We start from the raw sequence: 20,367 nt of genomic DNA on the forward strand, positions 1-20,367 counted from the left end.
GATTGAGGTGACGGGTGGAAATGACACAAAAAGTACAGTGCAGAAATCTGAAAAAAGCTGTCTGATTTTTTTTATAAATTTCCTTCAATGTACAATATTTGCTATTGTTGACGCTCGAGCGGGTGTTGATGTCTCTATCATGCACCAGTAGCGGGATAGAAACATCATCAACACACCAACTCGCTTGCTGCCGATGCTCCAGACAATCACCTGCTCTATTCACACCTGGACTCAATCGGACATTACACAGACTTTGTACTAGGGTGCTTGCGGGGTAAAGTCTGTTTAATGTCCGGTCCAACTGATTTGGACATTTGCGTTCTCACATGGAGCTCCTCCGGGTAATGTCTAGATATGTTTAGGGTTGCAGTGCATGGGTGAAAGCACCATTATTTTATTTTTCATTTTACTGCAAAACTTCTGCTGTGAGCTTCACAGATACAATAAACGTGGCCCGACTTGACAAGGTGATCCATCTTAGGACAAAAGCGAATTGGCTAAATCTCCTCCGGACTTCCTTATCACAAGATAAAACACGGGTGAGGACGGATCAGCGTGGAAGAGGAAACCCGAACTAAAAGGCTCCGACTCCAAAGGAGTGAGGAGGACTAAGTGAGGAGCTCGCTGTCCCTGCAGATACGGCACTCGGGAGAGGGGGGAGGATGGGTGGGGAGGAGGAGGAGGAGGAAGAGGTGAGGATGGGTGAAGGAATGAGGAAGAGGAGGTGAGGAACTCACCGATCATGAAGCACAGAATGAGCAGCAGGACAGTGGCCACCACGCCCACCAGAATGAGGGCCAGCATGGTGTGAGACACTGTGCGCACGCGCACACACACACACACACACACACACACACACACACACACACACACACACACACACACACACACACACACACACACACACACACACACACACACACACACACACACACACACACACACACACACACACACAGTGGATTAATTTAGATCTGAACCTATAACAGATTAGATACATTTAATTCTAGTTCTGTCTGATCTGATCTATGAATCTAATGTAATCTAAACTCATGTCATCTGTTCTACGGCGAGATCTAAATTACTTTATTCAAAACTAACGTTACGTTAATCTAATCTACTCTAATCCCACAAACAGGATGTGGTTCAGGTGTTTGTTCCATCCCTCACCACCGGTCTTGAGGGACATCTCGAGCGGCTGGTCCAGCCCCGGGTGGTGGACCAGGCACTGGACGGTGAGCTCCCTGAGGAGCTCCGGCTGGAGGAGCAGGGTGCTGGTCACCAGTGTGGTGCCGTCCCCTTGCTGGTTGGACGAGGCGAAGGCGGGTCCCAGCGTCCGCTCGTCCCCCTCCACGTTCCACGTGATGTTCGCCGCCGGACGGGACGCCGCCGTGCAGTTGGCCTCCACGACGCCCGACGAGGTCGTAATGTAGGACACCTCAGGTTTTGGAAGGACTGTGGGACGGATACAAGATACTGTGAGAAGGAAACTCCTTTATCAGTTTGTAACTTCCTGAGCTACAGATTAAAATGAGCTAGGAGACTGGTCTAGGAGCTAGGAGACAGTCTAGGAGCTAGGGGACTAGTCTAGGGGCTGGAAGACAGTCTTGGGCCGGTGCAGGAGCTAGGAAAAAGTCCTACTACTGAGCATGCTCAGACCTCCTACTCTAACTCAGAAACTCCCCAGACTATAAAAATCATAAATAAAGAGACAATCAACAGTATAATAGAAGGAATTATCAGGATTCCTGGGAGATCCAAGTTCAAGTTCAAGAGATTATTTGTCACATACATATACATACGGTCAAACATATATGCAGTGAAATCTCATGACACCTGGTGATTATGCACAATAAGCTCTAAAAATGCTAAAAATACTAAAATGTGCGTAACAGACACGGTTTTCCTGGCACGTTGAGCTCCAACATATGGAAGGTTCCAACTACAGGAGCTGAATCAAACTGACTGCTGTGTATATTCTGGACATCCTGCTTCCTGCCCCCCCCCTCCCCCTTCACACAAACACACACACACACACACACACACACACACACACACACACACACACACACACACACACACACACACACAGACATAGAATCGCAATATTTCCCTTCCAACCAACAGTAAATCTCAAGTGTGTGTCAAAGTCGTCGGGAACACGATCCTGACACCTATGAACTGTAAATAGCTGTGTGTGTGGGGGGGTGTGGGGGGGTGTGTGTGTGTGTGTGTGTGTGTGTGTGTGTGTGTGTGTGTGTGTGCGTGTGTGTGTGGTGTCCCACTAGGCATACTGGAAACAATGCTGAGGTCAGATAACAACTGTGTTTAAACTGGAAGGGCTTGTGTTTGTTATTACAGTTTTATTTGAAGAGAACACGTAAGCATGAATGTACAGCCAGTGGGTCGTTATAGCCAAAATAAGTGATAATGACCATCTGACTGGACGTTATCCTGCTTATTACACGCTTTGTAAATAAGAGAATACATTGAGACAAGAATACATTATTGAGAAATAACTGACCACTGATTTACCCATCACAACCAATGGAGCTGCATAATAAATCAAGTTATAATAATAATAATAATAAATATAGCTATAGGCAACAATACAGAGGGTCCATTTTAGTCGTGTTAGGTATGTATTATATTTTGCAGATTTTTCGTAATCTGGCATCAAACTACACAAATTCAGCCTGATTCTGACCCAAATTTGTCAAATAGGACAATATTTGAATTGTCCGACGATAATAGTCATCTTTATCCTGTGTAGTGTGGCATAATCGATGAACTCTGTGACAAAACGGCAATTATTTTTACATTATAGCTATTACAAGTTCTCGATGTTCTCAAGGTTCTGTAAAACACATCTTTTTATATTGACATGAATTACCAAATTTCAAATTCTTAAATTCTAAATGTCGGACCAGTTGAACATATGTAAGTCAAACTGTTTATTATTTGTAAAATAGAGTGCAGAAGAGAAGACAAGACGGGTCAGATAATTTTTATAATACAGTTGTCCAAAACATCTGGACAAAATAATCAAACACAGTATTTATAAAGATCATATGACATGTAATAATTGTGTATTGTCAAAAATGGCAATCAAGTAATTCCAAAAAAAAGGATAAAGGTTTTTTTTCACAGTCTTTTTCCTTCCTTTTTCCTTTCCTTCCTAGTATTTTCTTTCAAAACAGTGTGACTGACCTCTAAGGCCGGCTGTTTGGACAATTGCTTTTTATTGCCTTAGACTTTTGGCTATTTTTCTGCATCTGGAACAAGAATTAACATAAACTTTGTAATTATCTGAGAAAACAAAAACAATAAATACATCTTATTTCACAAACATGACATTTCACTGCACGTATGACCATGCAGGTACAGTACATGAAGTTTTTAAAACAACCGTCTTTTTTTGCCTCTAAACCAAACCTTGTCATTATTATAAATGACTGTGTTGTGTGTGGAAATAGTGCTGCCGTCACAATGATGGAAATTTGACGTTTGGTCTCACAATGACCTAGTTACAGAAGCTTATGAAGCGAAGCAAAGTTACATAACTTTATTGGTGACGCCTTTCTGTAGATGGGTTACAGTTGCATGAAATCTGAAAAGCGTTGGCGTCTTTCTGTGAAGTAATGTTTTTTTGCGTTCAAGTTTTCAGATGGGTCGCGATTCCAGGACGTTTTTACATGATTATTTACAATTTTCAGGGTACTATTTTTTCCAATTTTGTTCAGAGACTCATCTTGGCCCCGCAGATTTTGTATCTTACTACTTCCTCCAATTGCGCAAAGGAAGGAGGAACACAATGCCGAATTTAACACGGGGTTAGATCTGAATAAAATGTCTTCATTTACAAAAAGACCAAAGAGATAAAATATCAATCGAGAAGCTCCGCCGGTGTCAACCAGGTAAGACGGTACAGAGACACACACACACGCCGAGTTTGTAACCTCTGACCACTAGAGCACGATGGACTCTACATCACCAACCTCGCACAACGTGAATGGACGTTCGGAACCACAACCTGCACATTTACGCACATTTTAGTATTTTTTGTATTTTTAGAGCTTTATTGTGCGTAATCACCGGGTTTCATGAGATTTCGCTGCAATTTTGAGTCTTTATAAGGAATTGGTTGACAACGTCACAAAGCGCCGTACTCCACAAACTGATCTGGCTTCACTACCTGACCGGAAGTTTTCGACATGGGCATGTCGGCGATACACAAAAGTTCGGCGACTTCCGGTCAAATGTTGTCGGTTTTTCAGTAATTTCCGCTTCGTATGTGGATCGGATGAGACTTGAACCTCTAGATGTTTGCGACGTCCCGGTTCTAATGACACCTCATCCGTGTTCGTAGCTGCATGGCCTTCCTGTTCCAGACAATTTAAGTCGGAAAGGCAGCAATATGCGGGATCCAGGGTAGTCGGCCCTTTGTTAAAGTTCAATGGAAGAGTGTGCTTTGGCTCGTTGTTCCGGTGTGTATGAGAGGTTCATTTGGACTGGCCCGGTTACAGTGTAATTCTATGATTGGGTTTGTGGCTGTGGGTAACAGCGACCGATGGGTAAGTATGGGTAACTAAGGGCGGTTATTCTGAAGTCGGGCTGCATGATTATGGCTAAAATTATAATCACGATTGTAGCAAGATTAAGACCTATAATATTCATAGTTTAGTTGAGCGCCACCAAATTTTTAATAAAACTTGAAAAATTAAAAGTCAGCTAATGGCCGAGGGACCAGCATGAAGAGCTGCTATGCGGTGATTGCTGCTGCACTCTGTGCAGTGGACGACGGGTGCGGGTGCCGCTCCATGCGGGGGTCGTTGACAACATAAGGGGGGCCTGCGACTTGGGGTCCTCCATGATGAAGGGCTCTGGGGGGTGGTAAGGAGCAGCCCACGTCTGGGGGGGCTTCCATACTGCCGAGCTCCTGGAGGTGGTACAGCCAAGCCCACATCCTGGGGGCCTCCGTACTGACAGGCTCCTAGAGGTATGGCCAAGCCCACGTCCTGGGGGCCTCCGTACTGCTGGGCTCTGGGAGCTGGCAGAGGGTAGTAGGTTGTCAGGCTTGGACAGGGATGGATCGGCTTTGCGAGTGTCTTCATGTTGGTCCCCAAAATGAGTGTCGACATCCTCCCCGGTGCGATACTACGAGCCGTTCCCCAGCGCGGTGGCGTCTAGCAGCTTCCATCACTTCTGCTGCTGCTTTTGCAGCCTCCACTTCTGCTTCATTCTGAAAGGCCTCAATGCTTGCTGTCTCCGGGGCAATTATTCCAAAATAATGGACCGATCTGGATCAAACTTGAACGACATGTCGGACTTCCCTGAATACACATTTTATTAATCTTGTCGGTGAGTGCTGCAGATCCATGAGATCCATAGACTACTGACGTCAGACGTCTGACGTGGACCCTGATAATAACAGTAAAAATATTAATAAAAAAAATATAGCTGCAGGCAATACACAGGGTCCTTTATCGACACCAATTGGATGATGTCACAAAGCGTCTCACTCCACAAACTCATCTCACTCCACCACCCACCATCCGACTGGAAGTTTTAGAACCTTGTGGTGCAGGCGAAGCACGAACGTTCGGCTACTTCTTGGTAAACTTTCATCAGTTTTTCACCTGCTCAGAATGTGGATCAATATGGATGAAGCTTGAACTACGAGATGTCTGAGACAACCTGGTTCTAACGACACATCAACCGTGTCCGTAGCTCCACCGGTGGTTGTGTTCCAGACACTTCTAGCCCCAGAAAATGCCAAGGAGAATAATAATAAATATAGCTGCGGGGAGCAATACGCAGGGTCCAGTTTTAGGTATGTATTACAGTTTTTTGGTTTCTGTGAAATGTATCACAAGTTACAAATGTTACAAACATTGTGGACTAATGTCTGGACCAATCAACATGGACTTGTGTCTGCATGTTTCTCTTCGGGCGTTCAAGTTAAAATTTTCCTGAAGAACACTGTTTTAAGAATTATCCTCATTAAGTTATGTTTCCATGAAATACGAAAAACATTGGTATTTCTGTGAGTATTTAGCATATCAAGGCTTCTATTTTTCAGACGCCTCACTGAATCTTGAACGCATCACTTACTTGCACTGCTGAGTGGACTCAACTCGGACTACTGTTTTTCGTATTTTTCATTAATCCAGCAAAGCAATGGGGACCACGGAGATAAAATATCAGTCGAACAGATCCACAGACATCTGACCAGATAAGAAGGTACATAAATACACACAAGCCCACACCTAGTTTGTAATCTCTATCCAATACAGAGCAACGGAGTCATTGTACACTGGACACGGTGCGAATGTACATTCTGAATCAGTACCTGCACATTTATAGTAAATAGTATGATGACGTCATAAAGTGTATTACTCTCAATCTCATCTCGTTCATTTTGTTTACGAATAGTGGAATGTCAAATACCTGTGGTCAAATTTGGTTGGTTTTGGTTGGTAATTTCTGCTCCGTATGTGGATCGATTTGGATGAAACTTAAACCAAGAGATGCTTGTGACATACCGGTTTAAACGACAGCTCAATACTGTTTGTAGCTTATGTCATTGTTGTGTTCCAGATATTTTTACTCAGGTTGGACATATTTTGGCGTTGAATGCATGAGACTGTGTCTGTGATTTCAGTCTAATTTGGTCCTTTTTTTTTAACCACAAAATGTTTGTGACATACCGGTTCAAATGAGACGTAAACTGTGTGCGTAGCGTCTGCCTTTCTTCTGTTTTAAATAGCCTTGCAGGCTGGACGCCTAAACTTCAGCTGCAGGCAGCAATACACAGGGTCCATATTAGTCATGTCAGGTTTTTCTGAGGTTCTGCACTCTGATTATATGTGGGGATGTTTGGAGCGGGCCAAGGGACTCTCTCCTACTGTTGATTCTTTCTTTAATCACTCATCTTTTGCAGGGATGGGGGCCGCGCTGGGCTCTGGTTGGGAGGAGAGGGAGTTCGAGTTACAATCGGACCGACCGCGTCAGCTCCGGGGGGCCTCATCCCCACTGCGTGCTGCCGGAAAGAGAGTGAAGGAACCACTGGCGCTCCTGCTGTACGATTGGCTGTTTGTGTCGCATGGTTGTTTCTCTACTCTGTATGATTGGCTGTTCATGTCAGATGTTTCAAGTGACATATTTAGGGAGGTTTATAAAGGTAATCAAATGTACATAGTTTTAGTGGTGACTTCTGTCCTTGGATCAAATTTCCAATCAGTTACGTTTGAAAACATGTTTCAAACATCAACGCAATGTTGTGTGTTGGTGAAGCATAACCATCTGGATACTTTGGGTCAAATTTGGTCGGTTTTTCACTAATTTCTGCTTCGTATGCGGATAGATTTTGATGAAACTTAAACCACGAATCATCTCACCTTCCTAATCCCTCCCTCCCTACTTTTCTCATCACTCTCACCCAGTATCCATTCTCTCACTATATGTATGTCTGACTCTGCAATGTTCTATGTTTATCTTTGTCTGTTTGTCATTTGTTTGTGTAGATGTATCCCTACAAACCTCCTGTAATACTAGGACAGTAAAAAGGAATGTAAAGGAGAAAAACTCAAGACTTGTCCATGGAAAAACATGGGCATTGTAGTGTAGCTATTGCCTTGGATGCACTGTGCTGCTGCATGGAAAAACTATAAATCTACATCCATCACCCCCTAACTAACCTCAATGACACCCATTAGGTTTGTTAGTTTTAATACCGCTCATATTAGCTTAGCACACATTGAGCACTGGGGTTTTCTGGGGTGGCAGGTCACTGGTGGGTTGGTGTGGAGGTGTGGTTGGCCAGGGGGCGGACGGGTGGGCCCCCTGCCGGCTGAGTTCGATTCCTGGCAGCTTGCACCTGGTGGTTTTTGGCATGCTGCCACCTGATGGGGCTGCAGAGAGCACAGTCGGGTGCCTTCCAGGGCCCCTAAGAGGGGTGTGGGTGTGGGTTGGGGTGCGGGGGTCGGCTGTCAGCCTTAGCTCCCGCTGCATGGCTTCTCTGCGGCGGGTGCCCTAGGTGGTGGCGGGCCCACATATCTGGAGGCCTGCAGTTGTCGGCATGGGGGGGGCTGACATCCAGGCGTCGTGCGCTGAGCACACTCGGCTATGTTGATGGCCGCTCAAGGCTCACGGCTGGATGGGGCATCTGGTCAGTTGTGGTGGGGCGGGCCTTGCCCTTGCGTGGGGCCGAGCCGTTCTGGCGCGGTGTCAGTCTGACGGCACAAGACCTGGCTCGAGTTCTGCGCCTGTGTAGTGTGCCTGCAAATGGGCGTAGGTTGTGCGCTTAAGGGGTGCAGGGTCTCCTCCCGCACTCAGGGACTGGGTTATACTCCTCGGAGCCGGCTGTGGGTGTTGCTCTGTGGGCTTGCTTCCGGTTGGGGGGTGTGGGGGGCTGGGGGCTCTTCTGTGGCTGCAGGGCAGGGTGCTCGGGCTTTCCTGCTGCCTCAGGGGTGGCTTCACAGGGCCTTTTCCGCTGCTTGGAGGCACTACAATATAATACTGACCTTATACACCAGAGCCAACTGGGACAAGTCCCGTCCACTCACCGGTGGACAGGACTTGTCCGGTGTGTGTACCGGTGGACACACACACACACACACACACACACACACACACACACACACACACACACACACACACACACACACACACACACACACACAGTATATATATATATATATATATAACTGTGGCCTGCGTGCCAAACACCCAAAACGGACAATACAATTCAAGCCATGTTGGCGAACCACGGCCAGAAAGACTCTTGTCTCCCTCCCTGAACCCGTAACTGTGGGAAGAAACCTCTACACCTCCATCTGTCTGACCCTCCATCATCCAAACCCTCCAGCCTTAGAGCCTCCGTAATCCGAACCCTACATCATTTAAACCCTCCAGACCATCCATCGGTCAGACCCTCCATCCCCCATGCTCACCATAGACCAAGAGGCAGGTTGCGGTGCTCTTGGTGCCTTCTGGGAAGGTGTGGAACTCGCAGGTGTAGCACCCCTCATCCTTGGTCTGGATGGGCTGGATGGTCAGATGGGAGTCTCCCAGGGAGCTGTTCAGGGCCACGCGGCCCCTGAAAGGCCCAAGCACCAGGGGGGGCCCGTGCCTGGAGTAGGACGCCACGTTGGTGGCGTCGCCCTGCTCCGCCGTCTTCCTCCACAGGACCTGTCTCACCTGTTCAGGGAGGCCAAACGAGCACGACAAGGTGGCCATCTTGCCACTGACGGCCGTCTTGTTGCCATCGGTGCTGGCGTGCGCTAGAACACACAATCATAATAATTAATAATAGCTATAGCAATATATTGAGCAACCAATTGTTATTATCAAGAATTGTAAAATAATAACATACAAAATATAATAAAAACGTTGTTGTATTTCTGTGCGTAATTAGCATTGCATGGCTTCTTTATTTGTGACAGCCCGCTGCATCTTGAACTCATCACTTGGTCGTATATTCGAGTGGATTCGACTCGACATGGTCAAGAGTTTTTGTGGAATACTGTTTTTTCGTATTTTTCATTAATCCGGCAAAGTTATGGGGACTAAAGCGATAAAATATCAGTCGAACAGATCCACAGTCATCTACCAGGTAAGAAAGTACATAAATATACACGTAAACGCATAGTTTGTAACCTCTATCCACTACAGAGCGACAGAGCCTACATCGCGCACTGGACATGGTCCGAATGTACATTCTGAAACAGAACCTGCACATTTACAGTAAATAGTATGATGAAGTCATTAAGCCTCTTACTGTGATCTCATCTCATTCATTTTGCCTACGAATAGTGGCATGTGAGTGAAGCACAACCAGCTGAATATTTAGGGTTAAATTAATCAGTTTTTCACAAATTTCTGCTCTGTATGTGGATCGATTTGGATGAAACTTAAAACGGTTCAAATGACACCTTAACCGTGTTCGTAGCTTATGTCACTGTTGAATTCCAGATACTTTGAGCCAGGTTGGACATATTTGGGGTTGAATGCATTGGACTGCGTCCGTTTGTTTAAAATTGGTCAGTTCACTAATTTCTATTCCATATGAAGATCGATTTGGGTAAAACTTAAACCATGACATGTTTGTGACATACCGGGTCAAACAAGACATAATCGTGTTCGTAGCTTCTGCCATTCTTCTATTTCAAATAGATTTCGATTTCAAAATTCTGAGAATTTTCTCCAAACAATATCAATAAGGGATCCAGCCCGCAGGGCTGCAGTAAGCAATACACAGGCATATACTGTAGCTGCAGGCAGCAATACAAATACACCAATTACAAATTTTCGAGTTCCCATGGAACGTAGCATCACGTCTTTACATCAGCATTATGTCTAAAGCGTGTTCTATTTTCAGATTTTCCATTGAATGCAGCATCTGCTAACATAATTACGCGATGGGTCCTGGTGACACGCAGAATTACAACCACAAGCTGATACACTTGTTGCGTGTTTTGACTTTATCCTAAAAATTAGAAGGTGGCTGTCTACTGCCTATTGTCCACGGAGTCCTACCTCACAGTGTCTCTGTGGAAGGAAATCACTAAGAAGTTCCCAACAACACAGTTCCATTCAAACAGATTGAGCACTGCATATCCCTCAGACATTCCATCAACTTTTGAAACTTTCACAGGACTAAAATAAAACAAGATTCAGATCATTTTTTCTGGAGCTGCTAGCAACTCCATGTGGGAGGACACAAACATGGAATATGTTTTGAACTGGCTTGAATGCTGCAGGAGGTACACAGCACTTGGTTATGCCATGGGCACACTACACGATTTTCAAAGTTTTCAGATCGCTGTACTGTTCACACTACACAACTTTCTGTTTTGTGATCAGCAATCTTGCAGTCTTGTGATTTCACTCTACATGACTGATCGGTGACGGGGGGGGGTCACACATTACAAGATCTTTCACCAGGAGGAATCCCCAACGAGTATGTCGGATCACCAAACTACTTATGTCACAAAAACACGCTGGAAACACCGGAAATGACATGATACCATGTGCAGGACAGGATCATTTATTTTTTATAAGATTCTTGATCACTGTAAAAAACTGAATAAGAACAGAATTCAAAAAATAAATATATTTAAAACCTAGAGAAGAAAAGTAAAATAGGTATATGTATGTGTGTTACTGGCTGCTGCTCCGCGCACTCCCATCTCCCCTTCTCGACTCCTCCCCTTCCTCCGTCACTCCGTGTCTGCTCTCATTGGCTGTAGCGCGTTGTGTCCCCTCCCAACTTGACCCTGACGCAACCAGATATTAAACCTGCTTGATATCTCGCCGGTGTCGGCGAGCAGTCGGATCGTGTTGTGGGCCGTTCACTCCATGCACTCCTCGTTCACGGGAGCGTGCTGTGATTTTCATCCGATCTGGGGCTTATTTACAAAAAGGGCAGAAGCATAAAACATCAGCGGCGATGAGTCTACACCACGCACTAGGGTTGGAACTGTATACCGTTTTAAGTTATACCGCGGTATCAAGCAACCACGGTTCTAAACTAAGCCTTTCCCTGTAATACGGTGCCCTCGGTATAGATTTCTGCGGCAAAATCGAAGATGTAAACTTTAATCCACCCTCAACTTAGCAGACACGTTGCACCATCCTCGTTTTCAGCGGCAGCAGCAGAACTGCTCTACGCCAATGTTTTACGACACGGTGCTTTATGTTACTTGCGCGCACATGGAAGCGAGTGTAAACAAACGGGGCTTCGGGAAATTACTCATAGGATGGATTATTCCAGCATTTGGCCGTCTGCTACTGTGCGGCGGCAACATAAGTTGAGGTGAATTAAAGTTTACATCTTCAACTTCAACTAAATTGGATTTTGATATATGTCACTTATTTTGCCTCTCCTGTGAATTTAAAAGGCTCGACAAGCACCTTCCTGTGCTGCCCCACATCAGAGGCTTTACCCTGTGTTTTTCTTGCCTCTTACTCTACAAAGATCTTACTCCACAAACTCATCTCGCTCCACCACCCAAAGTTTTCGAACATTGTTGTGTTGGTGATGTACTGACGTTTGGCTACTTCGGGTCAAATTTTGTTGGTTTTTCATTTATTCCTGCTTCATATGTGGATTGATTTGGATGAAACTTGAACCACGAGATGTCTCGTGACGTCCCGGTTCTAATAACACCTCAACCGTGTTCCTAGCTTTAGCGGTCGTCCTGTTCGACACTTTTAGCCCAAGAAATGCCAAGGAGAATGAAAATAATAAAAATCCAAACAATAAAATTTGGGGTAATTTAATAATAATACTTTATTTATTATTATTTATATTAATTAATAATTATTTATTCAATAAATAACTATAAATCAGGAAGTTTTGATACATTGATATCTCTGGAACGTCTGTAAATTCTGACAGCGATGTTATTGGGTTTTATTTTGTAGAACTTACTCTGGTGTGTGTCAGTTGTCCTCAGAAGTAGATATTTATGATGTTAAATACGCTGCGCTCTGTTTAATCCAGTTTTCTTCTGGTAAAATAATACCGGTCACTTTGTAACTTTGTTTGGTTAAGAGTTTGTATCTTATTCCTTTAGTTAAAGTCCCATCGCAATAACATCTGTGCTTGAGAATATTTTGTTACGGTTTGAGTTATTGACTCAGGTTATTTGTGTACTCTGTCAACTCGCGCATGGGGGCAACAATTTCTCCATTGTAGCATGCTTGGCGCCATCTTGGTGAGGTGGCGTCACAAACTTCTTCACCAATACTGAACTGATCTGGATGAAACTGGAACAACGCCATGTTGGAACTGCCCCAAATTCACATCTTATGCAGATTGTCTGTGAGTTTGTCAAATCCATGACATCCAGAAAAGTCTGACGTCACTCCCATCTACACGCGCCGTCAGCTTGGTGCGGACCCGGTTGCTGACCAATCAGTAAACTGCAATGCTATCATGTGACTGAGCGCATCATCATTTGCGCATGCGTTGCACCGATGACAAAAAATATTTTTTTACTAAATTATTCCACAATAATGCACTGATCTGGATTAAAATTGGAGGACGGCATGTCGCGACTGTCGCGAATACAGATTTTATTCATCTCGTCTGTGAGAGCAGCGGATCCATGACATCCATAGACTACTGACGTCAGTTTTTCATTAAGAAAAACAATAGGGCCTTTGGGGCGGGACCCATAATGATTATACATTTGGATTTCCGTAAGAAAAAAAAAAAGATATATGAATTCATACTTTTAATAATGCTTTTTTATATTGAGTTTAAATTCAAAGTTCTACAGTGAAAAACCCAAACGGTAGAAAACTGTAACTCTTGTGTTTACTGGAGTTTCATTAGACTTTGATGCTAAGTAGACAATAATTATTATGAGATCCTGCAGGTTTACAAGCAGGGATCTGGGAGCAATCAGAGAGTGTGTGTGTGTGTGAGTGTGTGTGTGTATGTGTGTGCGTGTGTGTGTGTGTGTGTGTGTGTGTGTGTGTGTGTGTGTGTGTGTGTGTGTGTGTGTGTGTGTGCGTGCGTGTGTGTGTGTGTGTGTGTTTACAGCTAACAACAGGAAGCAACAAAGCATGTTAGATGGGCTCTTTCTGTGTTGTCAGACCCTTTCACTTCCTGGTTCACAATGAAGGACCCCGAGGGGTCCCCACACCCCACGTTGAGAACCTTTGGAATAAAACGTCTCACTGCTAACGTTTTGGAAATGCAATGACGGTGAAGTACTAAAATACTAATCATTTTGCTAGGGACCCTGTGGAACCCCTGGAAGGACCCCCTCCTGATACTGACCCGTGACGCTCAGGCAGGTGGTGCTCTCTTGTGTCCCGCTGGGGAAGATATCGAACACGCAGCGGTAGCATCCCTCGTCGCCCCCCACCACCTGGGGAAGGGTGATTGCTTCCCTGTGCGTGTCTCTGGCAAGCTCCACATGCCCCTGGCGACTGATGATGCGGGCGGGCACACGGGGGTCGTCCACGGTGGGCTCGTACACTATCAGCGCCAGGCCTCGCCCATCCAGCCAGCGCCCCTGGCGGATCCGTGCGCCTGCCGCCACTGTGACGGTGCAGCTCAGTGTGACCGCGTGGCCGATGACGGCGCTGAGGTGGGCGGGGGCCGAGACCTCAGCTAACGGCCACATACACACACGCACACACACACACACACACACACACCAGATAAGATAAACTACAGTAAGATAGACTTTATTGTCCTGAAGGAAATTTGTCTTGGACACATACTGTACAGTAGTATCTGCTGTCAAAAATCCAAATAAATACAAAAAACATAGTCCATGCATACAGTACACTACATACTCAGACTGTCACCATCACACGCACACACACAATACCTACAGTACTGCACAGACTGCCATCAACCAACAAATTGCACACTGCCCGTCGTACAAGATGCCATACTGCAGCATGCGCTCAGCAAGACCCTCAGCCTACAAAGGAAGTGTAGCCACCGTTGGACGCTATTGCAGACATTTTCTACCTGAACACTCAAACACCATCTCCTCTGTTTTTTTAATGTGTTAACACACACAGATTATCATTAACCAAAATTTATAAGAAACAGTTTTGTAAACTAAAATTAAGATACACCAAAATATACAAAGAATCACCAGCAGTGGTAGAAGAATTAAAATAAAATTGACAACATTTTAATGACAAAAAAATATATAGTAATTCAGATGTCACTATGTTAGAAATTGATGTTCAAATATGATTCGTTTAGTTTTAGTTTGTTTTTTTTCCATCAAATGTACTTTTCTTATTTCATTAAAATCAAATAGGAACATACTGATGGAAGACATTCATATCCTATTAGTACATTTACATAGTACACAAAGATAATACTCAAATACACTAAAAATTAATTCTACTCAAGTATTAAAGGTTTAAACTTTAAACTGAATGCACGGAAATATTCCAAAGTCAAAATGCTTTTCATGACATCCATCTTTCTAGTACTTTCCAGTCCTGTATGTACATTGTCATAAACTTGAAGCTGTTTAAAGTATTCCATGTACTTTTAAATGTAGAATTGCACAGGTTACGTGTGTGTGCGTGTGTGTGTGTGTGTGTGTGTGTGTGTGTGTGTGTGTGTGTGTGTGTGTGTGTGTGTGTGTGTGTGTGAACAGTACCTTGGGTTATGGGGAGAATCATTCCCACAATGCAAAGCGACATAATATGGTGGAACATGGCAGCAGCAGCAGCTGACCTCTCCGAGACTCCCTCAGAATAAAGATCGATTCACACCGAATCCGACAGTCGGATCCCCTCCCCCTAGTGGCAGTCAAATGAACTGCACCTGCATGAAAGAGATTTATTGATAGTGACTATGGTGACATCCGACATAACGTTAATAATGTTGTTATTTTGAAATATGTGACTTATTTACTTCGTTTTACTTCGCCCAATTTCAATTAAAAAAAAAACTTGAACGAATGAAAAATGAAATGTGATCACATCCCAGATCCTCAAACGCACATAGAGGCAGCGCAGAAGGGGCAGGGCTTATTGTAGATGGTGTGGGGAAATATCTAACTATCGAAATGTGAAATATCGAATTGAATAACGCAAGACTGTGGCAATGATTGCAAAAAAACCCTCAAACCTAAGCTTGAAAAGCTGAGGTGTCCAAGATACGGCCCTGGGCCACAGGAGGATTTGAGAAGATCGATAGATTGGAATATAAGACAAGTACAATAGAGTGATAAAGATGTAGATAGAACAAGAAATATAACAATAGAACGATATCGATAGATCAGCCCAGAGCAGCTCACATTAAAAAAAAATCAGCATTAATATTAATAATGAAAAAAAGTAATAGAGAAAAAAATGGCAATAGAGAAAAAATAGAGAAAATAAATTGGTGATATTCAAGAATAAATGTAAAAATAAACGAGACATGAGACGACAGCTGCGGTGACATTTTCCCTGTTGTTTTGGCTCAAAAGAGCTCGCACAGAACTCTTCAAAAAAGCAATCCAGACCACATGAAGTACTCAAACGATTTATAAAAACATTTTGGGCCACACTTATTATTAATTTACCTTAAATAGGTCACCATGGTAACTTATCCACTCAATGTCATAATCCACAACTACAACAACAGGTACACTGCGTGCCTGGCCGGGCACGGCACGTCGAGCCGTGCCCGGCTAAACGCTCTAATTATCCAACGTCTAGACAAGATGAGCCACAAGATCTCAAAATCAGACCTCCCAGAAATTGCAGTTAACACATGTGTCATAAGCTGCAATTATTGGATTGTACTGTGTGTGTGTGTGTGTGTGTGTGTGTGTGTGTGTGTGTGTATGTGCGTGGGTGGGTGCGTGTGTGCGTGTGTGTATACCTGAGGCTGCGGAAGCAGGCAGCAGAAGTACCGATAGAGGTAGCAGCTGAAGTACCAATAGAGGTAGTAGCAGAAGCACTAGTAGAGGTAGCAGCAGAAGTACCAGTAGAGGTAGCAGCTGAAGTACCGGTAGAGGTAGCAGCAAAAGTACCAGTAGTGGTAGGAGGAGAAGTACCGTACAGGTAGCAGCAGAAGTACCAGTAGAGGTAGCAGCAGAAGTACTGATAGAGGTAGCAGCTGAAGTACCAGTAGTGGTAGCAGCAGAATTACCAGTAGAGGTAGTATTAGAAGTACCAGTAGTGGTAGCAGCAGAAGTTCCGATAGAGGTAGCAGCAGAAGTACCAATAGAGGTAGTAGCAGAAGTACCAGTAGAGGTAGCAGCTGAAGTACCGGTAGAGGTAGCAACAAAAGTACCAGTAGTGGTAGGAGGAGAAGTACCAGTAAAGGTAGCAGCAGAAGTACTGGTAGAGGTAGCAGCAGAAGTACCGATAGAGGTAGCAGCAGAAGCACCAGTAGTGGTAGCAGCAGAAGTACCAGTAGAGGTAGCAGCAGAAGTACCAGTAGAGGTAGCAGCAGAAGTACTGATAGAGGTAGCAGCAGAAGTACCAGTAGAGGTAGCAGCAGAAGTACCAGTAGAGGTAGCAGCAGAAGTACTGATAGAGGTAGCAGCTGAAGTACCAGTAGTGGTAGCAGCAGAAGTACCGATAGAGGTAGCAGCTGAAGTACCAGTAGAGGTAGCAGTAAAAGAACCAGTAGAGGTAGCAGCTGAAGTACCAGTAGAGGTAGCAGCAGAAGTACCAGTAGAGGTAGCAGCTGAAGTACCAGTAGAGGTAGCAGCAGAAGTACCAGTAGAGGTAGCAGCACAAGTATCAGTACCAGTGTCAGTCTCAGTGAGTTTTAGGTTTAATTGGAGCCGGCACCAATTTGATTGCATCTGTCACCCCTCAGCACCTACCAGAGCATATTTTCTCCCTGTGCGTTCCCCATTTTTCCAACAAAAGAGATAAAAATTGTGTTGTTTTTTTTAAATTTTAGATTTGCTTTTTTAATTTACGAACGACGACCCCCCCCCCCCCCCCCCCAGACACACTTTTTTTAACAGTACCAGTACCAGTACCAGTACCAGTAGCTGTAAGCTTTGGGACCAGAGCCCACCAGCAGGTCTCACCCCCAGAGCATTGTGGGAGTTTTTCCATTTGATCTTTTACGACAGCGAACATGTGCTGCCCGCCTTTCCACGTGAAACCCAACAGGGGGCCACCTTGAAGCAGCCGCTGGACGTAAAGTGGCGGCTGTCCTGTTACCATGGTTACAGGTGGTAAACACAAAGCAGAGAATCCAGGTGAAGTGGGAGCATCACTTTAGATCAGTAAATCACAAATCCCACATTGAATCCTGAACTTTGAATTAAAAAAATATTATATATATCAAATATATATCAAATTATTATTATCAACTTGAAAAGCATTAACACTGTTTTTAAGGTCACATTTTACTTAATGTTATGATCCCTGTTTCATTAATCCATTCAAGTTTTATCCAAATACGCAACTTTTTTCAAAACTTTTATCCTTTTTTATTAATGTTATCCAAAATGTATTAAACTTTTCAAAAGTTATATCCAACTTTTGTCCAGACTTTTACCATATTTCCAACTTTTATCCGAATTGCATCCAACCTTTCAAACTGTTCGTTTCAACTTTCAACAAACAACCAGTAACTAATATGACTTATCATCGATCCGTTAAAAGAAACCGAAACAAACCAAAACCTGCAAGTCCGCAAAAATATTCTTCATTGAACTTTGATTTAAAACAAACAAACAAAAAACATTTAACCTTCTGAAAACTTGATTCAAATGTTTTTAAGTCTTTGTCTTATATTTGCTGTCTTATATTTCTGCTGTTGTAGTGCTAGGTCTGGAATATAAATGTAAAGAATTTAATCAAAAGTATTTAGATGTCCAACTTCCTCCTCTTACTCCACTTACTTCTATGTATTCCAGTGCAGGTGCCAGATGTTGAGCAGATCCTCAAACTGGGTCTGATGTTCTGCAGATCCAGGTTCTGATGTTCTGCAGATCCAGGTTCTGATGTTCTGCAGATCCAGGTTCTGATGTTCTGCAGATCCAGGTTCTGATGTTCTGCAGATCCAGGTTCGGATGTTCTGCAGATCCAGGTTCTGATGTTCTGCAGATCCAGCTTCTGATGTTCTGCAGATCCAGCTTCTGATGTTCTGCAGATCCAGCTTCTGATGTTCTGCAGATCCAGCTTCTGATGTCCTTCAGACCCTCTATGTTCACTCCGAAGCAAGAGGAGGTTTCTGTCGTTCTGAGCACAATCCTGGCTGCAGAGCCTGACGCGCTGAGCTCTTCCACCCGGTTCCTCCCCCTCAAATGACCTCAACAGCACGCTCTGCTGGGAATGAGCGAATTACGACCAAGGGTTCCCACAATACAAGGGCCCCTCCCAGGGGCCCTCGTAAGAACTGCAGGTGGAACAAAAAACATCCATTCACTTTAGCGAAGCGACCGCTGTACTTGGTCGCCTTGCCTCGGGTCAGGTGACCAAGAAACACATCCAATTAATCACAGGCATGGGTGTGACATCAGAGCAGTATGAGGTCACAGGAGTATGACGTGCAGAAAACTGAAAAAACCCAAAACATTAACAAACCAGAGCACTAGACACCAAGGAGTTGATTCAGTCCTCCTTAAGTTAGAAAACATATTTCTTGTGTCTAACGCAGCTGTTGGAAGAGCTTTTGCAGGAGTTAAACTATTTGATTGGTTCTCTTACTCTGACGATTACACCAGAGTCTATGAGCCAAGTATTACAACATAATTGATGCTAGTTTGACCAGTCAGTTGTTAATAAAAACTCCAGTTAAAAAAGAAATGGAGATAAAGGTCCACTTTGCAGTGCTTGGAGGCGAAAGGCTTACTATAAGAGCCACTTTACTGTAGTGGAACCAGTGGATTATATACTTGACCGAAATAATAGTCAGTCATTTCAATATATTTCAATTCCAAAAAAGTCTTGGCAGCAAATTCTTGACTGCCAGACGAACGACCACAGAGAAATTGTATGCATATATACAAATCTTTGATGGTGCCTTCTTCAACGAAAATGGACGGTTGTCTAAGCAGGAAAGCATTTCATTGATATTATACGTTGATGAATGTGAAATATGTAATCCCCTTGGTACATCCAAGAGGAAGCATAAAATATTGTGGTTTGTATTGGATTCTGGGTAATTTTCCACCAGGCTGTAACTCTGCTTTGTCCTCCATCAGTTTGACTGCTTTAGTCAAAAGTAATGATCTGAAGTGCTATGGGTAGAACCTGTAAATTATGATCTTGTAACTTTGAAACAGAGTGGGATATTTCTGAAAATGTGTCGCTGACAACCTTGGTGCAAACAGTGCTGCTGGATTTGTTGAAAATTTCTCAGGGTCATACGTATGTGGATTTTGCACTGTGGAAAGATCAGAGTTCCAGACTAAACAAGTTAGAGATGGAGTCTCTACTTTGAGAACAAAAGACATTCATGCAGATTAATTTATGGCTGAAGTACAAGATGGGAAGCTACTACCCTGGGAACCAGACGAATCTGCAGGTCATGCTTCATTTGCTCTGCACAATACGTCTAGCCACCCTCCCGTTCAAACAGTTTTCCACCCAACTTTGCCAGGGTCGGGCCAATCAAAATCGTTTATCTAATATGGGGCGGGGTTGATACGATGATGATGCAGAGGAGAGCCGTTGATGCACCTTACCAAGATGGCTGCCACTGACGTGGCACTTACCGTTTTTTGAGCAGGAAAATCTGGTGAAGTTTGACATATTTAAATCTCTCTGGTCATAATGTCTGGTAAAAAATAATTTCCACGCAGTACGATTTGAATTCGTGCTTGCCAATAAAACAAGTACGACAATTATCACCATATTTTTTCACTGGATGTCAAAATAAAATAGGCTCGATCATTTCGATCAAAAATT

At 44.0% G+C, this 20,367-nt stretch overlaps 1 protein-coding gene across 1 annotated transcript; it reads right to left on the minus strand.

Annotated features, from left to right (window-relative positions):
- Positions 1 to 1,117: 1,117 nt before the first annotated feature.
- On the minus strand, positions 1,118 to 13,907 carry LOC307247692 (nectin-3-like; the record flags this gene model as incomplete). The annotated part of the gene is made up of 3 exons (XM_080023815.1): positions 13,796 to 13,907; positions 8,955 to 9,284; positions 1,118 to 1,455 (listed from the first exon to the last, which is right to left on the minus strand). The coding sequence occupies exons 2-3, from the start codon at positions 9,238 to 9,240 to the stop codon at positions 1,118 to 1,120; spliced, it is 624 nt and encodes a 207-aa protein (XP_079879941.1). The 5' UTR covers positions 9,241 to 9,284; positions 13,796 to 13,907.
- Between the last annotated feature and the right edge of the window lie 6,460 nt (positions 13,908 to 20,367).

This window comes from Zeus faber, assembly GCF_960531495.2.
Source record: "Zeus faber genome assembly, chromosome: 2".
NCBI classification, from domain to species: domain Eukaryota; kingdom Metazoa; phylum Chordata; class Actinopteri; order Zeiformes; family Zeidae; genus Zeus; species Zeus faber.